Raw genomic sequence first — 23,900 nt, 5'->3', positions numbered from 1 at the left:
TTCTCCCGAATCTGAGCGAACCCATAGCAACCCCCCCTCCTCCTCCTCCTCCACTTTCTCCTTTCATTGAGCTAGGTTGTCACAACATAAAGGGAAACTGCTTGATTCCTTTAGAAACAGGCCTAACTTCACCATTAAGCATTGATAATAATTAGTACTAAGAAGTATATCCTGCAGCGATTTTTCCTCTATCTATATGTAACCAGATCACAATTCTCAGAATTCCCAGTCTCTTTATATCTGGAATGCATCAAGTTGGAAAAAAAAATGTATCCTACATTATCATATACAAAGCTGTATCTTTTGTAATAACTATCCCTTCTTTTCATATGATATTTATAGAAGTCCTAGGATATGGGGTGTCCAGGGTAACACAGCTGAAAGCAACTGCAAAGAAATTGGGGCTCTCATTACTCTATTGGACAGTAGATAGATTCTATTTGTTTCTTTTGATGAACATTAAACCACCTCTTGAGATGGCCTTCTAATATCATCACTGTAGCCGCCTGGGAATTGCCTAGTCTTGTTGGGTCCATTATGGATTATGTTCCCCATTTCGATCCCCAAAATATCAGTTTTCACCTGCTCTTTGTTTTATATATAATATATAATAACAGAGTCGGAAGAGGCCTTGGAGGTCTTCTAGTCCAACCCCCTACTTAGGCAGGAAACCCTATACCACTTCAAACAAATGGTTATCCAACATCTTCTTAAAAACTTCCAGTGTTGGAGCATTCACAATTTCTGGAGGCAAGTTGTTCCACTGATTAATTGTTCTAACTGTCAGGAAAGCCGGGGGTTGGACTAGAAGACCTCCAAGGTTCCTTGCAACTCTATTCTTCTGTATTCTGTATTTCTCCTTAGTTCTAAGTTGCTTCTTTCCTTGATTAGGTTCCACCCATTGCTTCTTGTCCTGCCCTCAGGTGCTTTGGAGAATAGCTTGACTCCCTCTTCTTTGGGGCAGCCCCTGAGATATTTTCTGCCCGTGCAATTTACAATTGGCGATTTCTTTCTTTACAGTTTGTTCAAAGGACAACCTGTGCCGAGTGACCACACTCAAAATGTTGCCATCAGCAGTGCGATGCACGTTCTACCCAGAAACACAGAGTTGTAGCCTGAGTCTACAAGGCCATCGCTGTCGTATTTTGCTCAAGGAGCCTGCTACTTACATCTATCGAAAGCAAGGTGCGTATGTAACCAAAGATTAAGGAGGCTTGGTGAGCTAATCTTTGCTTTCCCTGAAACACAAAACCAGGAAACACAGTGGAAATAAACCAGCATGGCAGTAGATCTTACAGCCGTTGAACAATGCCAAGTTTGGTTAAGAATAGAAGACTGAATACAGTATAAAACTGCCCACAATCAAAGGCACAGATGAAAACCACAGGTGAAGGCAGGAACTGCATACACTGAACAGCACAACCAAGTAGATCAGGGGTGTTAAACTCAAGGCCTGGGGCCCAGATCCGGCTTGGTGGGTGCTTAGAACTGGTCCACGAGGCCGCCCTGGAAACAGCGAAGGATCGGTCCACGGGGCCTCTGCCTCTTTCTCATCTCATTAGAGCAAGTATTTTTAAAAAAATACTGCAGAGTACTATACAAGTATAACTTGTATATGTTAATTCTTACGTATACCACCTAGAGCAGAGTAACTAAAGGAGAAGTGCTGAATTGTATAAAACCAGACACGTCGCTAGAATCATAAGTCCACATCTGGTTTACTTTGGCTGTGTAACGCATGCAAAGTTATTGGAGAAGTCAACGACGCTAGGAATGGTGAGTGGATCCAGGAGAAGGGCAAGCAAGGTACACGCTTTCTTGATCCTATCGAAGCTGGTAGAAAAGGTGAACATCCAACAACTGAAAGAAGCGGTGTGTCAGGGTTCCAAGGAACACCCCCAATAAAAGAAGACTCCGAGGCTTGAAGTTCCTCAAAGTTTCATTATATTAGAGATGTCATATTGGCACATCTGGGAAAACCCGAATCTGAAAGTTTCCAGGTTTCCCCACCCAAAGGAAAGTTCAAGTCCCTGCCCAACACCCACATGTTCATCACATGGTCCAGTCAAAGCACCTTCCCAACTGGAGATGCCTTCCAATTCCAGCCCTCCATATGCAGGGCAAGAAGTCCTTGACTCTCTGAGAAAGGAATGTTATTATGACTATATATAACCCATGCTCCAATCCCCCCTCCCAGTTTCCCACAGCAGTAAATGTGGCAGGCCTGAAGATCCAAGGAAAAATATGGCTTCCAGGCCTGACACTGTGCTTGATAGGGTAGCATGGAGAACATTTGCCTATAAAGTTGCCAAGAGTCGGACACAACAAATGGTTAAAACAACAACCACTTTTGGGGGAGAGTCTCTGTAATGGTCATTGCATCTCTTGGGTTATAAGCAGGTTTGGCCAAGGTGAATTTTAGTCGAACACAGGGGTGTCAAACTCAAGGCCCGGGAGCCGGAGCTGGCCTGTGGGGTACTTAGATCTGGCCCATGGGGCTGTCCTGGAAACAGCGAAGGACCGGCCTGCAGTGCCTCTGCTGGTGAAAACAGAGTTCGCAAGGGCTGCACGTGGCCCTCCCAAGCTCTGTTTTTGTTGGCAGAGGGTTGCAGGAGGCCATCACAGCCCAAAATGGAGCTCGGGAGCCCGTTTTCACTGGCAGAGCGCTCAGGACACCACAGGTGCCCCCTGACATGAGTGACACCATGCTGGCCATGCCCACCCTGGCCATGACCCCCCCCCCGTGAGGTCAAACACATTCCTGATGTGGCCCTCAATGAAATCGAGTTTGACACCCCTGGTCTTGTTCTGACCTAAGCTTCCCAAGAGCATGAAGCAGATTCCTTGTCCTGACAAAAACCCCTTTTTATTAAGTTACTGTGAATTCCTCTCATTCCCATCCAGCAAAGTCTTTCAAGGGAGAATTCACAGTCACAGACTTTATCTGGCTTGGAGAGCTGCCAGGCCGATACCTTCAAAACTTGGCAAGGAGTCTCTGAGAGTCACGAACCAATTAAGCGAACTAATTGTCTCCTGCAAACTCCACTCCCCTTCCCTCCTCTTTATTCCCTATGGGACGGTCCATTCACTATCCACCTGTGGCTTTACTCCTGAGTCGACCCTTGTTCCTTAGTTGTTTCCTTCTCCTGGCAGCTCTGTACATGCGCATACTGGGAACAGGCTCCAGCTGTTCTTCTGCCCCACTGACATCCGACTCCAAAGGCAGCTGACAACTGTCAGATGGCCCTGGCCCCATCTCTGCCTCCGATGCAGAGCACTCATCAGAGCCTTTCCCAGACTCTAAGACTGGCCCATGTTCCTCCCAAACCTCCTCACTGTCTGAGTCCTCCACCAGCTCCACTGGCTGCTGGCGGGCCACAACAGTTCTAACAGTTCAGTCCCTTGATTGAAACCTGCATCATTAGGCTTAAAGCTTCTTCTCAAAGAGTTTCTTTTTTTAAAAATCTCTGTGCAGATGTGATCCTACCCACTGCTGAAAGAAACAATGAGCCTTCAGTATTCATCCCATCACATGGGACTCTGCTGGGCAGCTCTCAAGTAATTCAAGTGGGCTCTGAATGGAAGAGCATTGGATGGTTCCTTGGGGTTCCATATGCAGCACCTCCGGTGGGAGAGAATCGGTTCCGTCCTCCACAGCCTTTCACCTGGACAGACTTCTGGAACGCAACCACAACCCGGTGAGATGACCAAGTGTCAGGGTTCCAAGTAACACCCCCAATGAAAGAAGACTCCGAGGCTTGAAGTTCCTCAAAGTTCCATTTTATTAGCGATGTCATATTGGCATATCTGGGAAAACCCGAATCTGAAAGCTTCCAGGTTTTCCCCACCAAAGAAAAGTCCAAGTCCCTTCCCCTGCACCCACATGTCCATCACATGGTCCAATCCAAGCACCATCCCAACTGGAGAGACCTCCCCGTTCTAGCCCTCCAGGTGCAGGGCAAGGTGTCCTTGACTCTCTGAGAAAGGAATGTTATTATGACTACATATCACCCATGTATACAATCCCCCCTCCCAGTTTCCCACAAATGTGGCAGGCCTGAAGGCCCAATGCAAAAGATGGCTTCCAGGCCTGACACCAAGACCATCTGAACAGCCAAGACTCACTTTCTTAGGTATCATAATTGACCACAACTGAGCCCAAACTGTTGCTAAGCAAGACATTTGGTAAGCGAATGTTGCCCCATTTTATGACCTTTCCTGCCACAGTTATTAAGTGAGGTTGTTAAGTTACATGATCCAAATTCCAAACTTGGGTGCTCGGCAAACCAGAATGTATTTATGATGGCTGCAGCATCCCATGGTCATGTGGTAAGCCATTTGTGACTTTCCAAGCCGGCTTCCGACAAGCAAAGCCAATGTGGGGAGCCGGATTTGTTTAATGGCCACATGATTTAACTAATGACTGCACTGTATTTACTTAACAGCCATGGCCAAAAAAAAAAGAAAAAAAAGATCATAAAAATGGCTTGACACATTTAACAACTGCCTCGCTTAGCAATGGAAATTCTGATTCTTCATGTGTTGAAGAACAACCTGCAATCCTTATTTGGTTCAATGCAGAAGGAAAGCTCACATAGATGGTTCAGCCTATGCTGGAATTTCCATAGAAGGAGAGTAATTGCACCAAATTCTCAAGCTTGACGTTAAAATGTTCACAAAAATGGCAACAATCTCTTTGTTTTTCCATTTGGTCTTGTCTTGTATGATTGAGTGGTTGAGAGAACTCTCACTTTGGGTGACCTAATTTCTTGGGCACCTGAGTTGTGTGGGCTGTGTTAACTCAACCAGATTGTGCTTACAGTTTTTACCACAAGAGAGACCATATCTTGCTCATCCAGGTGCGCAAGGCCGTGCAGTTAAGACCCACAACACTGATGTATGTCATCTTGAGCAACATCGTCATTGCTTATTGCATTCCTTTTCTTCAGAAAAAAGGGTTAGGGTCTTTAGAAGTGAGATGTGAACTGACAGATGTCTCTTTTTTTTTCTTTTTTCTTTTGTACTGGTGCAGGAGTTTTAAGAGATCGGCCCTTGGTTAGATATAAATTATAAGCATTCCTTCTTGATGAAAAGCTGCTTGAAACTGTTAATTCTGGAGTTGTTCGTGCAAGAAATCAATTTTTAAAAAGATACTGAAAGACCTTGCTGTAATCTTATTTTTTATTTATTTTATTTTTATTTATTTATTTTTGTCAATCATATATAACATAACAAGTAAAAGTATAAACATAATTTGGACACATGAAAAGAGTAAGTAAAAAGGAATATTAGGACAGGGATGGTAGGCACGCAGGTGCACTTATGCACGCCCCTTACAGACCTCTTAGGAATGGGGTGAGGTCAACAGTAGACAGTTTAAGTTTAAAGTTTTGGGGGTTTGGGGAAGAAACCATAGAGTCAGGTAGTGCATTCCAGGCATTGACCACTCTGTTGCTGAAGTCATATTTTCTGCAATCAAGTTTGGAGCGGTTTACCTTGAGTTTGTATCTATTATTTGCTCGTGTATTGTTGTGGTCGAAGCTGAAGTAGTCATTGACAGGTAGGACTTTGTGGTAGATAATTTTATGTACTATGCTTAGGTCAGACCGAAAGCGGCATAGTTCTAAGTTGTGTAAGCCCAAAATTTGGAGTCTGGTAGCATAAGGTATTTTATTGCGAGCGAGGAGTGGAGGACTCTTCTTGTGAAATATTTCTGGACTTTCTCGATTGTATTTATGTCCGATATGCAGAGCAGGTTCAAGACAGATGAGCTGTATTCAAGAATTGGTCTAGCAAATGTTTTGTATGCTCTAGTTAGTAGTACACACTTAATTCTTTGTTATGTCTTTACTAAATTAATAATGGTTTCACTGTTTAATTATATCATGCTTTGTTAATAATGCTTCAGTCGGTGGACTTACAATTTAAAATAAACATATTAAGTACAGGTTAAAGAAATAATTTGAGAATTGCAAACAATAGAGTTCACAGACAGACACATTGTTGTTATTTATACCAGGGGTCTCCAAACTTGGCAACTTGAAAACTTATGGAGTTCAACTCCCAGAATTCCTCAGCTTTGTTGGCGAGGAACTCTGGGAGTTGAAGTCCACAAGTCTTCAAGTTGCCAAGGTTGGAGACCCCTGATTTATACAGTATGATAAAGAGTAGCCGCAAAGGGGAAAAAAATTCCCTTTTTTATGATATTTAGAAATTAAGGATCAACAAAAGAGAGGGAGGAAAGATGGAGATGAAGATAAACAGATAATGCATGTAATTGTTATCCTTTTTTAAGCTGTACTAAAAGCTAAAAAATCTAGACTAATCTATACTAATCGGAGGTTTTTAAAAGATTAGTTATGTAGAGTTGCTATGTTCTAGCCTGGGATCTGGGACCACAGATTTCAAATATTTGAAGAGTTGTCTAGAATGCATCCATCTACACAAAATCTCTACATGTCCCCACAATTATAGTACTGCCATCAAAGTCCAGATCTGCTCTCTAAATGTCTATGTGTTTATTTCTGTTATTATGACATTTTTGGGATGTTCTGGTAGATCTAGAAAATGCAGCTCACCATATACCTGTTTGGATGCATGGTTAAAAAAAAATGGAGTTCACGAGCACACATAGATACAAACTTAAGGTAAACCGCACCAAACGCAGGAAATATGACTTCAGCAACAGAGTGGTCAGTGCCCGGAATGCACTACCTGACTCTGTAGTTTCATCCCCAAACCCCCAAAACTTTAAGCTTAGACTGTCTACTGTTGACCTCACCCCATTCCTAAGAGGTCTGTAAGGGGCGTGCATAAGAGCACCAGTGTGCTTAACGTCCCTGTCCTAATGCTCCCTTTAATTGTATTCACTTTATGTATTCAATTCATGCTTATACTTATATATATCATCTAATATGTACTCGACAAATAAAGAAAGAAAGAAAAAAATAAATAAAACTATCTCTGCTTGGCATGCTCTCCAAAGGAATGGATGTCTGTTCCCAGAATTCTCAGCATTGATTACACTGACTAGGGAATTCTGGGAATTTTTTTAAAATTTGCATTTATATCCCACCCTTCTCCGAAGACTCAGGGCGGCTTACACTATGTTAGCAATCGTCTTCATTCTATTTGTATATTTATATACAAAGTCAACTTATTGCCCCCAACAATCTGGGTCCTCATTTTACCTACCTTATAAAGGATGGAAGGCTGAGTCAACCTTGGGCCTGGTGGGACTAGAACCTGCAGTAATTGCAGGCAGCTGCTGTTAATAACAGACTGCATTAGCAGCCTGAGCCACAGAGGCTCATGCATTTGGAAGATACTCAGATTGGGGGAGGTTGCTGTACTTCAGTGTTTCTCAACCTTGGCAACTTTAAGATGTGTGGACTTCAACTCCCAGAATTCCCCAGCCAGCAAGGCTACCTGGGGAATTCTGGGAGTTGAAGTCTACACTTCTTAAAGTTGTTCGACATGATACATCTTAAAGTGGTTCTAAAGGTAAAACTGATCTTGCATGACATCCACAACCTTATTCCTTTGTGATCGCTAGAAACTTTAAACAAATCATAAAGTACTTTATTGTATCTTTAGTGCTAGCTGCTGGCAACCAGGAGATGACAGCCTTTCTTCGGTCAGTGAAGATTGCTTGTTTTTGAACATCTTTGTCCCGCAGAACAATGTAAGTCCTGGGTTAATGGACTACCTTAAGTCTTCTTTGACCATTCCCTCATTCCAGGAATTTACTCTGAGGAAAAATGCATGAGATGTGGTTGCTAAACCTATTGATGATGGGATCTTTCTGGATTGATGCTTAGATACTCATGGAATGTCATGGTCATTTTTAGACAAAGCAAGTATTGGGGTGAGCAGCTGGTGAAATTGGGAGCCCTGAACATTAGGGATTTTGATGGTGTAGAGGTCTATGTGTCACATTATGAAGCTCTTTTAGACTGGTTAATATCTTGGAGACAGGGGCGTTCACACAATGTGGTGAAAATGTCAAGATGGCTACCACAACGGTATCGTCAAAGTTTCCTTTGCACATAAATGCTATCATAAGCAATAACTTAACATAAATAATATTAGGTTGGAAGGCCGTCAGAAAAACGTAGAAAAACAAAGAGGTGTAAATTGCACCAGGAGCAGTGGTGAAATCCAATTTTCTTTTTACTACCTGTTCTGTCGTGGCGTGGCCTGGTGGGTGTGGTATGGCTTCAGGGCCATGGCTTTGTGGGTGTGGCAGGGGAGGGATACTGCAAAATCCCCATTCCCACCCCACACCAAGGGAAGGATACTGCAAAATCCCCATTCCCTCCCCACTCTGGGACCAGCCAGAAGTGGTATTTGCTGATTCTCTGAACTACTCAAAATTTCTGCTACTGGTTCTCCAGAACCTGTCAGAACCTGCTGGATTTCACCTCTGACCAGGAGGTTAAAAAAAAATCACTGCAAAGGATCAGGACCATAGCTAAGTTGAAGTTCAAAAATGTATGGCTCAACACTATACACAAGAACCTACTCCAACTAAAGTTCAAAACTAAATTGGATGTAATGGAAATGTAATGACTCTAGGCTGATAATGCACTTAATTCTGCCTCCCCCAGCTCTGCCTGCTCCTACAAACAATCAAGGGAGGCAACTATACATGACTTATGTATCATTACAAGAAAACAGGATAGTTTCTTTTCAAAGCAGTTCTGAGAATTTGGGAGCAGGAAGAAAGTGGGAGGGTGATGAAGTGGCGTCAGACTCAAAGATTTCGTGCTTCTCAAACTTCAAACACTTTGAACGGCACTTTAGCTGAATGGGAACTGATATTAGGATATTCCTATGCATAGATGGAATGAAAGATGGCGCTGACTTATTTAGATTTTCAATGCAGTGGGGCAGTTCTGCCACTGGATGTAGCAGCCTTTTGATTTGAAAACCGAAAGGAGGTTCAGAACCTACAGGGGTGCTGTACCTGTCTGTGACTCTTTAAAGCAGCTGCATCTTTCCCTAGCATTATATGATTGCCCCATGTCAGTTATCCCATGATCTCAGGAAAAGATAGGTTTGGTGGTGTAAGAAGCCAAACAGACAGGTGCTACATTCACACACCTGTTCTCCCTACCACCTCTTCATACGTCTTCAAAATCGCTCAAGGCCCTGCTCAGTTTTTCTGCTTTTCCTGTTGTTCATAATCAGGCTTCAATTCTGAACCCTGAAGTGGTGTAGGAGAAAAAAAAAAAGGGAGGTGTTAATTGTCTGTTGTGCTTTTTCTCCGATTTAACCAGGGGAAGAGGTTTTGGTTTGAACAATTTTTTTGAAACGATAGAGGGGGAACAGCTGTGTTAGTCTATGGCAGGGGTCTGCAAACTTGGCTTTTTTAAGACTTGTGGACTTCAACTCCCAGAGTTCTTCTGAGGAACTCTGGGAGTTGAAGTCCACAAGTCTTAAAAGAGCCAAGTTTGCAGACCCTTGGTTTATGTCAACAAATTGAGCGCTTGGCAACACCTTCAGATTTAACCAACTTCACTGGGGCATAATTATGTGACTGCAAATGGAAATCTTTCATTTGTGGAGACAACCAGGATAGGTACAAGTTTCACACAAATGCAAGTCCTTGGCCATTAATTAGTGTCTCCCTAGCAGGTTCATCTCACAGCAAAATCTTGCCTCTTTCTCTATAACCCTTTCAGAATTCAGTGAAGTCTATGGATCAGCCATCTTTTCATTCACCATGCAGTGTTGAACGTGATGATCTGGGTGGAAAGAGAAAAGAGAGAACAAGAAAGGGAGGGAGGGAGGGAGGAAGGAAGGAAGGGGGAGGGAGGGAGGGAAGGAAGGAAGGAAGGAAGGAAGGAAGGAAGGAAGGAAGGAAGGAAGGAAGGAAGGAAGGAAGGAAAATTCCATGTCTTGTATAAGACTTATTGCAAGATTTCAGCATTCTCTTTACTGAAATGATACAATATGGGGGTGTCACACATTTGGGGTGAAAGATCTTCATGAGTGTGGAGGTTCAAGACTGTCCTAGAAGTTTCACTTTCCCAAATTATCATTAATTACTCATGAATTATAAAGTATATTAGATCATGTTAGAAAACTAGGAACCGCTGCTATTTTCAGTTAAAATTAGAACTCCCCCACAGTGGATATTTTTCGCCCTAGTCAACTTTGGCAGCAGTGAGGATGCCAAGTTAGCAATGCTAAGATAAGGGCAACACTAATGAACATTATTTATGGCTGACCTTACTTTTCAATCGACAGCTTCTTTAATTGTTTTACTTGTTAATTAATTTTAATATTTAATTGTTTTACTCTGACCTGTCTATGGGACTATATGTTTTAAACTGCTTTTTATCAATTTGTATTTGTGGCAGCTTAGAGTGTGTGGGAGAGGGCAGCAGCTATAATAAATTTCAATTAACCACAATAACAACAAACCTATTGTTTATTGTGACAGGGAGGGAATCTACCAGTGCTGGTTTTCTTCCACAACAGCATAAATGCTGATGACCAAGGCAAAAAGGCAGCCCTTGATGGTTCGTACTTAGCTGGAGTTGGAAATCTCATTGTCGTAATTGCAAATTACCGTGTAGGAGTTTTTGGCTTTTTAAGCACTGGTAAGTTGTATCTCAGATTGAAAATAGGAGGTTATATATATATATTTTTAATGATGAAACCAGAATTATTCCAGCTGGGTTTTATGGAAATGGAATCAGGAAAGAAATATGAAATTCAATACTCTATTGGAAACTGCAATGAAATTATTGTTTGCATAAAATTGGAAGAGCAATGACATAGCTCCAGTGGAAGCTAGGACTAAAAAGTTAATTGAGTTTGCAGAAATGAGGAAACTGACCAGCTTCGTGAGATAAAAACTGACAAAGAACTTTTTGACAGATTGGAAACTTTATGTGGACTTTAAAAAAAAAAAAGAAGCAAGTTTCAGATGGATGATTTGGGGATATGTTCTCTCTCCCTCATTTTATCTTTGTGGGAACTAGGAAAGGCCTAGTCCAGTGGTTCTCAACCTTTATAGTGCAGCGACCCCTTTAATACAATTCCCCACGATGTGGCGACCCCCAACCGTAAAATTATTTTCGTTTTGAATTTATCGCGCCTGAAGCCATTGGCTAGCGATCTGAACTGCTTGCGATTGCCTTGAGGACGGAGGCATTAAAGCGGAGACTCCTCCCCTATTAAGTTTATTGCGCCTGAAGCCAGATTAGGCTAGCGATTGGGAGTGATTGCAGCTGGCTTGAGAGGGAGACATCAGAGCAAAGATTTCTCTCTTTTTTAATTCATCGCGCCTGAAGCCGAATTCGGCTAGCGATTTGAAGAGCCTGCAGCTGGCTTGCGGAGTCAACCATTGGAGCGCAATTCTTCGACTCGCAAATATACTTCCCATATTTCTGATGGTTTTAGGTGACCCCTGGCAAATTGTCATTCGACCCCCAACGGGGTCCCGACCCACAGGTTGAGAACCGCTGGCCTAGTCCAATGATGGTGAACCTTTTTGACACCGAGCGGCCAAACCGGAATGCGTGTACATACATGTGCATGGGCGTGTCAGCCAGCTGGTCTTCGGGTTTCCGGCACCTGCATGCGTGCTAAGCCAGCTGGTCTTCGCGCATGCCGGAACACTGAAAACCCAAAGACCAGCTGGCTGGCATTCTCATGCCTGTTTTTTTGGTTGTTTTGGGGTGTTTTTCAGGACCGAAAAACAGCCAAAAAATGGCCTGGAAAATGGCCTAGAAATGGCCTGCTTTTGGGCTGTTTTTTAGGACATTTACAGGTGCTCTGATGCCCGCGAAGACCAGCTGGCCAGCATGCATGTGCACACCGGAAACAAGAAGAGCAGCTAGTGATGGTGCACGTGTCCACCAGGGGTGGGTTCTACTTTCCTTTACAATCGCAATGGGATCGTGTGACTTTTCAAGAAGAGATTGGACTGCCATTTGTCAGAAATAGTGTAGGGTCTCCTGCTTGGGCGGTGTGAGGGGATGGGTTGGACTAGGTTGACCTACCAGATCCCTTCCAACTCTGATAATCTGTTATCTCTTCATGGTGTCAAGCCAATTAATAATATCAGAGTTGGAAGGGACCTTGGAGGTCTTCTAGTCCAACCCCCTGCCCAGGCAGGAAACCCTACACCATTTCAGACAAATGGCTATCCAACATTTTCTTAAAAATTTCCAGTGTTGGAGCATTCACAACTTCTGCAGGCAAGTTGTTCCACTGATTAATTGTTCTAACTGTCAGGAAATTTCTCCTTAGTTCTAAGTTGCTTCTCTCCTTGATTAGTTTCCACCCATTGCTTCTTGTTCTACCCTCAGGTGCTTTGGAGAATAGCTTGACTCCCTCTTCTTTGGGGCAGCCCCTGAGATATTGGAACACTGCTATCATGTCTCCCCTAGTCCTTCTTTTCATTAAACTAGGCATACCGAGTTCCTGCAACCGTTCTTCATATGTTTTAGCCTCCAGTCCCCTAATCATCTTTGTTGCTCTTCTCTGCACTCTTTCTAGAGTCTCAACATCTTTTTTACATCGTGGCGACCAAAACTGAATGCAATATTCCAAGTGTGGCCTTACCAAGGCATTATAAAGTGGTATTAACACTTCACGTGATTGTGATTCTATCCCTCTGTTTATGCAGCCCAGAATTGTGTTGGCTTTTTTGGCTGCTGCTGCACACTGCTGGCTCATATCTAAATGGTTGTCCAGTAGGACTCCAAGATGCCTCTCACAGGTACTACTATTGAGCAAGGTACCACATATCCAGTACCTGTGCATTTTGTTTTTTTGCTGAGGTGCTGGCAAATACCCCCATCCTGTTGGCTCCCGACTCTGACCCACTTATCAGAAAAGCAGCATTTTTTGTTTCAAAGGGGGGGGGGGTGAAATGCTAAATCATGCCTGCATTTTCACAAATCTTTCCACTAGTCTCAGTGGAAAGGAAATGTGGCAGCAACGTACTGTGCTTCCGTTCCTTTTCTTCTTTCACTGTTTTTTCATCCCTGCTGAGTTCAGCACATGTGCTCATTTTATAGAATGCCCTGAATTCTGTTCAGAGCTGTTTCAAAACATCAGTTCGGCGGTAAACCCAGATCTTAATCTCTGTGAACTTGATAGTCTAGGATACATCCACTTACTCGAATGATGAGGTGTCTTTATTATTATTATTTTTATTCTTCCTTTTGGTAGCTTTTACAGGAATTTCTTACGAATTCTTCTTTCTTAACCATGCTCTTTTGTGAAAGGTCATGGGCCAATAGGTTTAATGAGTTTAATATAACGTGAGAAGAAACAGAATGATGGGCAGATTAATGGAGTTGGAAGGGACCTTGGAGGTCTTCTAGTCCAACCCTCTGCTCAGGCAGGAGACCCTATTACCATTTGAGACAAATGGTTGTCCAATCTCTTCTACTAAAAATCTCCAGTGTTAGAGCATCTACAACAGTGGTGGGATTCAGCCGGTTCGAGCCAGTTTGGGCGAACCGGTAGTTAAATTGCTGGCTGGCCTTTCCCCTCCCCTCCCCTCCCCTCCCCTTCCAGGAGTCTCCATGTGCCCCATTTTGGCTCCCAGGTAAGTGCAGGGAGGCCTATTAGGCCCAAAGCGGGGTGTAGTGGTGCGGCGCAGCGCACCACCCCCCACAGCCCATTTTTGCTTCCAGGAGGCTTCAGGGAGCCTCCCAGGCCAAAAATGGGACATGGGTGAGCGGTGTGTCTCCCCCCTCCCCCCACACGGCCATTTTTGCTCCCAGGGGGTTGCAGGAGGCCGAGTGCTGCCTGCTACACCCCCTGGCCACGCCCACCATGGCCACGCCCACCCAGCCAGTTATTAGGGCAGAGAACCGGTTGTTAAATTATTTGAATGCCACCACTGATCTACAGATTCTGGAGACAAACCCTATGTAGACATACATAGAAATTAATCTCAAGGGTTATAGGGTGATGTCTCCAATAACGGTGGAAGATAACCAGGTTTTTCTTTATTTTTAGAATGGGTGGAGTGTCTTTTCATTAAAATATAGGTCATTAATCCTTAAATAATAAGAAATGTTGAGTCAAGTTTGATTCCTGATAGCTACAAATATGGCCGTGTTGACTTCTTGACAGTATCATAACAGTCAATTATAATTCCCTACTTCTGGGATTCTCCCCCCTCCCAAATTCCTGTCTTAGCCTATAACCCTATGATGTTCTGGTGGTCTTCAATTACAGTATTAGCCAGGTTGTACCCTAATAAGCTTTGAACGTTCAACCTGGTAGTATTTGCAATGGCTTAATGCAATGCATTTTAATCCTCTCTTCCCCCGCCAAAATGAAAAATGAACCTACGATAAATGAACAGTTTGTCACCCACTTGAGATAATATGAATTTGAGAGAAGACCTGGAGGTCATAAACATGGTAATGGAGATCATGGGGCCTACAGACCATAAATTGTCCATCTTCAGTAGGGTCCTTGGTGCTCTTTGAGTTTGCTGGGTTTCTTGCAGTTGTTTCATTGCTAAACTCGGTAGCACCATGAGTGCTAGTAGATAGTGGATAATGAGAGTAAACCCCACTAGCTACTAGCAGTGATGATATCACCTAGTTTGGTAAAGAAACGTCTGCAAGAAAACCAAGCTCAGAGAGCACCAAGGACACCATAATTAAATCCTGAGCATTTTCTTCTGTTGGAATCCTTGGTCCACATTGACTTGTTAGCCGCTTCTCAGAAAGTGAAAAATGCTTTTTACTGTGCTACATCTGTTCCAGGGGTGAAATGCTCCCAGTTCGGACCGGATTGCGCAATCCGGTAGCGATGGGGGGGGCGGGTAGTTCAGAGAACCGGTAGCAAAAATCCCTGCCCCCCTCCACCGCCATGCCTCGCTGTACCTCTTCTCTGTCCCTGAAGCTCTCAGTGGTGATATAGCTGCAAATGGCCTTAAATGACTGCCGCGGTGCTTCAAAGGGCCGCACTACAGCTGATCAGTACTGTAGGTGGCTAGTAGACCGGAGCCTATATTTTTAAAGAAGGTAGACCGGTGCGCTCCCCAAAAAAGGCAATTAGTAGACCGGTGCCTCTATTTTTAAAGAAGGTAGACCGGTGCACTCCCAAAAAAAGGCAATTAGTAGACCAGTGCCTCTATTTTTAAAGAAGGTAGACTGGTGTGCTCCCCAAAAAAGGAATTAGTAGACTGGTGCCTCTATTTTTAAAGAAGGTAGACCGGTGCACTCCCAAAAAAAGGCAATTAGTAGACCAGTGCCTCTATTTTTAAAGAAGGTAGACCGGTGCACTCCCAAAAAAAGGCAATTAGTAGACTGGTGCCTCTATTTTTAAAGAAGGTAGACCGGTGCACTCCCAAAAAAAGGCAATTAGTAGACTGGTGCCTCTATTTTTAAAGAAGGTAGACCGGTGCGCCCCCAAAAAAGGCAAGTAGACCAGTATGGCTCTGCTAGACTAAAGCAAGCCTGGTAGACTGGTATGTTTCCAAGCCACCAAGCCACCAATTAAGCCATGCCCACAGAACCGGTAGGGAAAATGTCTATCTAGACCCGTTCCAGTCCGGCTTCCGGCCTGGTTATAGCACGGAGACGGCTTTGGTCGCGTTGGTGGATGACCTCTGGAGGGCCAGGGACAGGGGCTGTTCCTCTGCCTTGGTCCTATTAGATCTTTCAGCGGCTTTTGATACCATCGACCATGGTATCCTGCTGCGCCGGTTGGAGGGATTGGGAGTGGGAGGCACCGTTTATCGGTGGTTCTCCTCCTATCTCTCTGACCGGTCGCAGTCGGTGTTGACAGGGGGGCAGAGGTCGTCCTCGAGGGGCCTCACTTGTGGGGTACCCCAGGGGTCGATTCTCTCGCCTACCCTGTTCAACATCTACATGAAGCCGCTGGGCGAGGTCATCAGTGGGTTCGGGGTGAGTTATCATCTGTCGCTGATGACACTCAGCTGTACTTTTCCACCCCGGACCACCCCAACGAAGCGGTCAAGTGCTGTCCCGGTGCCTGGAAGCCGTCGGGTCTGGATGGGGAGAAACAGACTCAAGCTCAATCCTCCAAGACGGAGTGGCTGTGGATTCCGGCACCCGGTACAGTCAGCTGCATCCGCAGCTGACTGTTGGGGCGAGTTAGTGGCCCCAAAGGAGGTGGTTCGCAACTTGGGCGTCCTCCTGGATGGCGGCTGTCCTTTGAGGAACATCTGGCAGCCGTCACCAGGAGGGCTTTTACCAAGTTCGCTTGGTTCGCCAGTTGCGCCCTTCCTTGACGGGATGCCTTATGCACGGTCACTCACGCTCTGGTTACGTCTCGGCTGGATTATTGCAATGCTCTCTACATGGGGCTGCCCTTGAGGTGCACCGGAGGCTGCAGTTAGTCAGAATGCAGCTCTGAGTGGTAATGGGAGCCGCTCGAGGCTCCCACGTAACACCTCTGCTCCGTGGTTGCACTGGCTTCCTGTGGTCTTTCGGGTGCGCTTCAAGATCCTGGTTACCACCTTTAAAGCGCTCCATGGCTTAGGACCCGGTACTTACGAGACCGCCTGCTGTTACCGTATGCCTCCCATCGACCCGTGCGCTCTCACAGAGAGGGCCTTCTCAGGGTGCCGTCCGCCAAACAATGTCGGGTGGCGGCTCCCAGGGGTAGGGCCTTCGCTGTGGGAGCACCGGCGGTCTGGAACGAACTCCCCCCTGGCTTACGTCAAGTTCCTGATCTTCGGACCTTCCGTCGTGAGCTAAAAACATACTTATTTATTCAAGCAGGACTGGCATAAATAGTGATTTTAAATTGGGGTTTTAGAGATTTTAAACATTTGTAAATTTTTTAAATTTTTAAATTATCGGCCATTTATTAATAGTTTCTTTTAATTTCTTTTAATTGTATATACTCTGTATTTTATTTCGGCTGTACACCGCCCTGAGTCCTTCGGGAGAAGGGCGGTATAAAAATCTAATAAAACAAACAAACAAACAAACAAAATATTTAGATTTCACCCCTGATCTGTTCTAATAACATAACATAATAACAGAGTTGGAAGGGACCTTGGAGGTCTTCTAGTCCAATGACTAATGACTGCAACAAAGGATGTTCTAGCTAGTCATTGTTGGCAAAAAAAAAAAAAATCTGTTGTAGCTCAAGGTTAGGTTGGCAATTCAAGTCGATATTTGGCATAACGTTCCTACCTGCCATTAAAAAGCTTTTTCTAATGTCCAGTCGCACTTGGCCTTTGCATAACTTCAAAATATTATTCCATGCATCATACATTATGATCATTAGTTGTCCAAAGCATGCAGCCTTAGAAATATCTAAAGACAAGGCAAGAGCTAAGAGAGTCTTCTTTCAACTACCATGTTTTTCTGAAAATAAGATCCTGTCTTATATTTTTTTTGAACCCTGAAATAAGCGCTTGGCCTTATTTTCGGGGAGGTCTTATTATTTTTGGGTGTGTGGAGCAAGATGGGGCTCCTCTTGCTATCTTACTTGATTTCCAGCTCTGCATTTAAATATTTTTTGGGAGGGCTTATTTTCGGGGGGGGGGTATTTTAGCGCATGCGTTCAAAACCTTGATTGGGCTTATTATCAGGGGATGTCTTATTTTCAGGGAAACAGGGATAATTGTTTCTTTCTTTTCAGATATTTGAAATGCTGTTAAGTTGTTTTGATCCCTTATGCCAATGTACAACCCTCCCTTTGATTATTTATTTGTGTAGGTTCCAGTGTTGCAAGTGGAAACTGGGGGCTTTTGGATCAAGACACGGCTCTACAATGGATAAGGAAGAACATTGGAAGGTTTGGGGGAGATGCAGGACAGATAACAATTGGAGCACCGGACAGGGGAGCGGATATTATCAGCATTCACCTCCTTAAGAAAACTTCAAATCCAACCCTGTTCAAGAGGGCACTACTGATGGTAAGTCCTATTTATTTTCAGATGAGTGTTAGAGATTCTGTTTATATGTAGCACCACAGTGCAAGCAAAGAGCACAGTCACCATGTGCTTTACTGCTCAACTGTTTCTCTGTAACCGGAAACAGGAAACTCTACTTAGAACAAAAGAGCATAGAGTATATACCAAAGTTCCAAACTTATAAACACTGCCATTTACTGGCTGGATACTACTGTAGTTGTTGCATAAAAATACATTCCAACAATGAAAGGACAGGTACTAAAGCTCAAAAACTTTGGCCACCTAATGAGAAAAAAAATCATTCATTGGAAGAAATCCTGATGTTGGGAAAGACTGAAGAAAAAGGGAGAAGGGGACAGCAGACGATAAGATGGTTAGATAGTGTCATCGATGCAATGAACATGAATTTGGGCAAACTTGTGGAGACAGTGGAGGACAAGGTCTGTGCCCCCTTTGATGCAGCACCCCAAGGACCAAGTGCTATGGTCCATGGAGTCAAAGAGGATCGGATATGACTTAGCAACTGAACAACAACCGTACATGAAAAATAAGACTCCAGGTGTGTGTAAAACAGGTGTTGAATTGTTTAAAATATTTTAATATCACGAGAGATGTATATACATAAAGATACACACATGTGCATAGTTTTCAGCTCTGTCAAAGGATCATACGTGAATAAAGTCCAATATTTTACAAGGCATCCCCTCTGTATAAATAAATATAAATATGGGTATATTTAGGGCATCTGTGAGACGATGAGATCTTCGTTATCTAGAATGGATGTTGATGAGATTTCCAAGAGTGCAGCAACATCTACTCAAAGTGCTAATTCTCATCCGTCTTGGTAACTCCCATGTTGGGTTTTCTCAATTTAGTCCTCATGATACAGGAAACCAGGCTGGGATTGGCGGTTGCTCTGATAGATCATAGACTGGGTCTTTTTGGCTTTCTTTCTCACAAAAGAAGAATTGTCGTCCATAGTTAGGGCAAGGTAAGAGGCGATGCTGTTTCGGAGACCGTAGCTGAGTCCAGAGTCTTCCAATCGGAGCATGTCTGCAATGTCCTCATCACACTCCCTCGACCTTGGGAGAAAAGGAAAGTGGCTGAAAAACTTTCATGGTTATAGAAGAGAATATCTATAGCTCAGGGCTGAACTGTGGGGTCCTTTGCACTCTCTGAGGTCGGTTGTTTTCTTGCAGACGTTTCATTACCCAACGAGGTAATTTCATCAGTGTTAGAAGGAAGTGGGGTTTGCTCTCTGTTTATATACAAGCGACTTGCCCTTGTAGTTAAACAATGAACAACACCCCAGTCTAAGTGTCAACTCAGTAAACTACAGCCTACTCAAGGAGTGAACAATAACACTCCCTCCCAAACAGTGGTGGTATTCAAACGATTCAGACCGGTTCGAGTGAACTGGTAGTGGCATCCTGCAGATCCACCCTGGTGCTATGCCATCCTATTTAGCCATGTTTTCTAAGCCATGTACATCAGAGGTGAAATTCAAAAATATGTACTATGCTTAGGTCAGATTGAAGTCTGCATAGTTCTATGTTGTCTAAGCCCAGAATTTGGAGTCTGGTGGCATAAGGTATTTTATTGCAAGCAGAGGAGTGGAGGACTCTTCTTGTGAAATATCTCTGGACTCTCTTGATTGTATTTATGTCCGATATGCAGTGCGGGTTCCAGACAGATGAGCTGTATTCAAGGATTGGTCTAGCAAATGTTTTGTATGCTCTAGTTCAGCGGTTCTCAACCTGTGGGTCGCGACCCCATTGGGGGTCGAATAATGATTTGCCAGGGGTTGCCTAAGACCATCGGAAATATGGGAAGTATACTTGCGAGTCGAAGAATCGCGCTCCAATGGTTGACTCCACAAGCCAGCTGCAGGCTCTTCAAATCGCTAGCCGAATTCGGCTTCAGGCGCGATGGATTAAAAAAGAGAGAAATCTTTGCTCTGATGTCTCCCTCTCAAGCCAGCTGCAATCACTCCCAGTCGCTAGCCTAATCTGGCTTCAGGCGCGATAAACTTAATAGGGGAGGAGTCTCCGCTTTAATGCCTCCGTCCTCAAGGCAATCGCAAGCAGTTCAGATCGCTAGCCAATACGGCTTCAAGCACGATAAATTCAAAAAAACAGTTTGCCGCTTTTCCCCCCTTCTGCGGCTGCTGAGGCGCGCTGAGATCTTCAGGGGTTGCCACATCGTGGGGAATTGTATTAAAGGGGTCGCAGCACTATAAAGGTTGAGAACCACTGCTCTAGTTAATAGTACAATATTACCAGAGAAGAAGCAACGCAAGATTAGGTTAATAACTCTTAGTGCCTCTTTGGCAATACTTTCAGTTTGGAATAGAATCTATTTCAAGAGTCTTATTTTAAACAAGGAGTACCTTTGCATATGATTCCACCTGAAGGTTTTGTTGCGCATCACCACGGGGGGCTCTTGAGTCCTTACTTCATGGATGGTGGTGTGTTGGGTGAGGCAAGGAGTTGTGAGGACACAGCACAGGCCATCAGCCACCTCTGCAGATTGAAACAAAGACAAAATGCATGCAAATTAACCTCGTTTTGGGCTATTCATTGATACATTGATGTTCCAAGTGCCTGTGCAATACTATAAATATGTGCGTGTGTGTGGTGTGTGTGTGTGTGTATACTCCAGCATGACTAGGCAGCGAGGCCCACAGAACACTGTTACCTTCCCAGCGAAGTGGTACCTATTTATCTACTCACAGTTGCATGCTTTCGAACTGCTAGATGGACAGGAGCTGAGGTATGTAACAGAAACTCACCCCATCGCATGGTGCTCAAGTCTCGGAACAAGGGCTGTCAGCTTTCCTGTTGACAAGCTCAGCGTCTTTAACCACTGAGCCATCGTGCCCCATCCTGACATATATAACTGTCTTTTAAAAATGCTGCAAGCTGTTCTAGTCTTGCCTTTGCAGGATATTCTGCAAATTAAAGTCAATTCCTGGAATTGCATCAACGCATCCGTGCAATTATCTTGACAGCTATGTGGAAATTATTTCCTTCCTTCCTTCGGAGTGAGTTGTGTTTTTTTTTTTAACTTCCCAATCTAGCCTGCAGCCTTGGCTTTCCCTGAATATCTCTCCACCAAGTATTATCTAGGTTCAGTCCTGCTTAGTTTTTTTTCTTTTCTTTTTCAGATTAACCAAGGTCAGCTAGCAGTAGCAATAACACTTAAACTTATATACTGCTTCATGGTGCTTTAGAGCAGGGGTCTCTAACCTTGATCCCTTTAAGACTTGTGGACTTCAACTCCCAGAGTTCCTCAGCCAGCTTTGCTGGCTGAGGGACTCTGGGAGTTGAAGTCCACAAGTCTTAAAGGGACCAAGGTTGGAGACCCCTGCTTTATAGCACTCTCTAAGCGGCTTTACAGAGTCAGCATGTTGCCCCCAACAATCTGGGTCCTCATTTTCTTGATCTTGGAAGGATGGAAGGCTGAGTCAGCTTTGAGCTGATCAGGATCAAACTCCTGGCAGTGAGCTGTATTAGTCTGCAATACTGCATTCTAACCACTGCGCCACCCTGGCTTCTTGTGTGTTGTTACCTGCTGGGACCAGGGCGGTGGTCCACTCTAAAACTAGAAGTAATAAGGAGCATCAGTCCAATGAAAGAGAGGGTGTGAATTAAAGCTAAAAGACTCTATGTCTCTTATGCTTCGGGACTTTTATATGTTGAATTCGGAAGCAAAACAATACGAGTGTACGTCTCTTATTCAATGGGTAGATGGACCACCAAAGTACACATCTGAATATTTTAAGGAAAAGTCCATAAAGTCCAAGGCCTGGAGACTAAAGCATATGAAGAATGGTTGAAGGAACTGGGTTTGGCCAGTCTAGAGAAAAGGACGGCCAGAGATAAGATGATAGCAGTATTCCAGTATTTGAGGCAGGGTTGGAATGTAAAATTTGTTACTACCGGTTCTGTGGGTGTGGCTTGGTGGGGGGGTAATGTGACTGGGTGGGTGTGGCCAGGGTTTTGTTTTTTTTTACTTTTAAAAGAATTTTTTCTACAACCTCTTCGCTTTTACAAAAGCATTGTAAAAAACCCTTTTAAAAGCCTGTGATGATCAGGCAACTCAGCCTCGATCGCCAGAGGGGAAAAAAGCTTTTAAAGGATTCTAATGATCCCAGCTAAGCCGCGATAATCAGAGGCTTTTTTTTACTTTTAAAAGCATTTTTTTGGCTGAAGAAAAAATGCTTTTAAAAGTAAAAAAAAAACCAAAAACCTCTGATGATCGCACGGCTCAGCTGGGGCGGGGGTGAGGCAGAGATTTTTGCTACTGGTTCTCCGAACCACCCACTGCCATTGCTACTGGATCAGGTGATCAGGTCCGAACCGGGAGCATTTCACCCCTGTTTTGAGAGGCTGCCACAAAGAAGAGGGGGGTCAGCTTATTTTCCAAAGCACCAGAAGGCAGGACAAGAAACAATGGATGGAAACTAATCAAGGAGACAAGCAACCTGGAATTAAGGAGAAACTTCTTAACAGGGAGGACAATTAACCAGCGGAACGGCTTGCCACCAGAAGTTGTGGGTGTAACCTGGACAGCCACCTATCCAAAATGCCATAGAGTCTCCTGCTTGCACAGGGGGGTTGGACTAGAAGACCTCCAGGGTCCCTTGCAGTTCTATTCTGATTGAAGGAGTAGATTTTAAAGTCTTTGTGCTTAAAGACAAATCCACCTCTGAAATAGCAGAAGGTGCCTTTAAAATAAAAGCAGATGTAGGAAATTAAACAGACGATAAGCAGATGCAAAGAAGGAACAATAACTTCCAGGCTTCCCAGCATGCTTTCGAACTGGGCATTCTTTTCTAATAGGTTTGCAGGAAAACCTCTGGATTATTTAAAGTGCACCGTGAAATTCTCTGCAACCTTGAATATTAACTGCTATAGTTTTAGCAGCTCCTCCAATGCGAAAGGATGACTGTTCCCCCCCCCCAGTTTTCCCTAATGTCATTTTATTTTAAGCACACCTGCAAATAGGAGGAAATTGTTTCCATTGAGGGTTTTTTTTAAAAAAACAACAACAACAACAACCCAAAGCTTCAAACAATTTCCAAATAACAGTTTCATGTGCACATTTGAATCAACTCCGTTTAGGTAATGAGTTTGTTAGGGTGAACGTGGAAAAAAGCTAGCTGTGCAAAACAGGTTGAGGCTAAAATTAGTTGTTGGTTATCATACGACTTCCACTTTCACATCCTTTATTTTAAATGGTTTTTTTTTAAATTAAAAAAAAAAGCAAAATGTTTTGAGATGAGTGATGGAGAAAGAGATTATATGACATCACTGGACATCTGGTATTTCTAATCCACTGAAGTGGTTTAAAATAGAAGCACAGAGTACTGATAATTATCTATCACTCGGTGTAAAACCATGGTTCCTCTTCCTTGTGTGAATCTTCAGCTAGCATGGTTTGTGAGAAGTGGCTTGGTTGTTGTTAGGGAAGTTGTGGTTTCACACCATTGAAAATGCATGAGATATTCACATTAATTAGAACATCGACTAATACCGTTGGAAAGGACGGTTCCATTCCCACCCCACTCTGGGGCCAGCCAGAGGTGGTATTTGCCGGTTCTTCGAACTACTCAAAATTTCCACTACTGGTTCTCCAGGACCTGTCAGAACCTGCTGAATTTCACCCCTGCTCTTCTCTGCACTCTTTCCAGAGGGTTTTTGTATTTGTGTGTGTGTGTGTGTGTGTGTGTGTGTATTTGTGGTGACTAGAATTAGATGCAGTATATTGGATCCAGGTGTGGCCTTACTAAGGCTTTGTAAAACGGTACTAGAATTTCATGTGATCCTGATTCTATCACTATTAATGCAGCCTAGGATTGCGTTGGCTTTTTTGGCTGTTGCCACACACTGCTGGCTGATATTTAAGTGATTGTCCACTAGGACTCCAAGATCCCTCTCACAGTTAGGATTGCATGCGAGAAGGCTAAAACTATCATCAATAATCTCAGGTGATAAGGACAATGCTGCCAAAA

At 43.9% G+C, this 23,900-nt stretch overlaps 2 protein-coding genes across 3 annotated transcripts in view; one reads left to right on the top strand and one right to left on the bottom strand.

The window, feature by feature from the left end:
- Positions 1-23,900, top strand: part of TG (thyroglobulin) — a 201,823-nt gene that overhangs the window by 113,884 nt on the left and 64,039 nt on the right. Inside the window, exons 33-37 of the mRNA XM_058175193.1 lie at positions 1,021-1,185; positions 3,476-3,698; positions 7,597-7,684; positions 10,451-10,610; positions 17,688-17,887. Coding sequence (XP_058031176.1) covers positions 1,021-1,185; positions 3,476-3,698; positions 7,597-7,684; positions 10,451-10,610; positions 17,688-17,887 — 836 coding nt within the window. The remainder of the gene's footprint in view (positions 1-1,020; positions 1,186-3,475; positions 3,699-7,596; positions 7,685-10,450; positions 10,611-17,687; positions 17,888-23,900) is intronic.
- Positions 18,468-23,900, bottom strand: part of SLA (Src like adaptor) — a 29,307-nt gene continuing 23,874 nt past the window's right edge. For both annotated transcript variants that reach the window (XM_058175197.1, XM_058175198.1), the window contains 2 exons: positions 20,274-20,406; positions 18,468-18,966 (listed from right to left, as the gene is read on the bottom strand). In XM_058175197.1, the coding sequence (XP_058031180.1) occupies positions 18,756-18,966; positions 20,274-20,406 (344 nt within the window). In that variant the 3' untranslated portion in view covers positions 18,468-18,755. The remainder of the gene's footprint in view (positions 18,967-20,273; positions 20,407-23,900) is intronic.

The sequence above is a fragment of the Ahaetulla prasina genome, chromosome 3 (genome assembly GCF_028640845.1).
Source record: "Ahaetulla prasina isolate Xishuangbanna chromosome 3, ASM2864084v1, whole genome shotgun sequence".
Taxonomy (NCBI): domain Eukaryota; kingdom Metazoa; phylum Chordata; class Lepidosauria; order Squamata; family Colubridae; genus Ahaetulla; species Ahaetulla prasina.
This window is presented reverse-complemented; position numbering and strand designations above follow the sequence as displayed.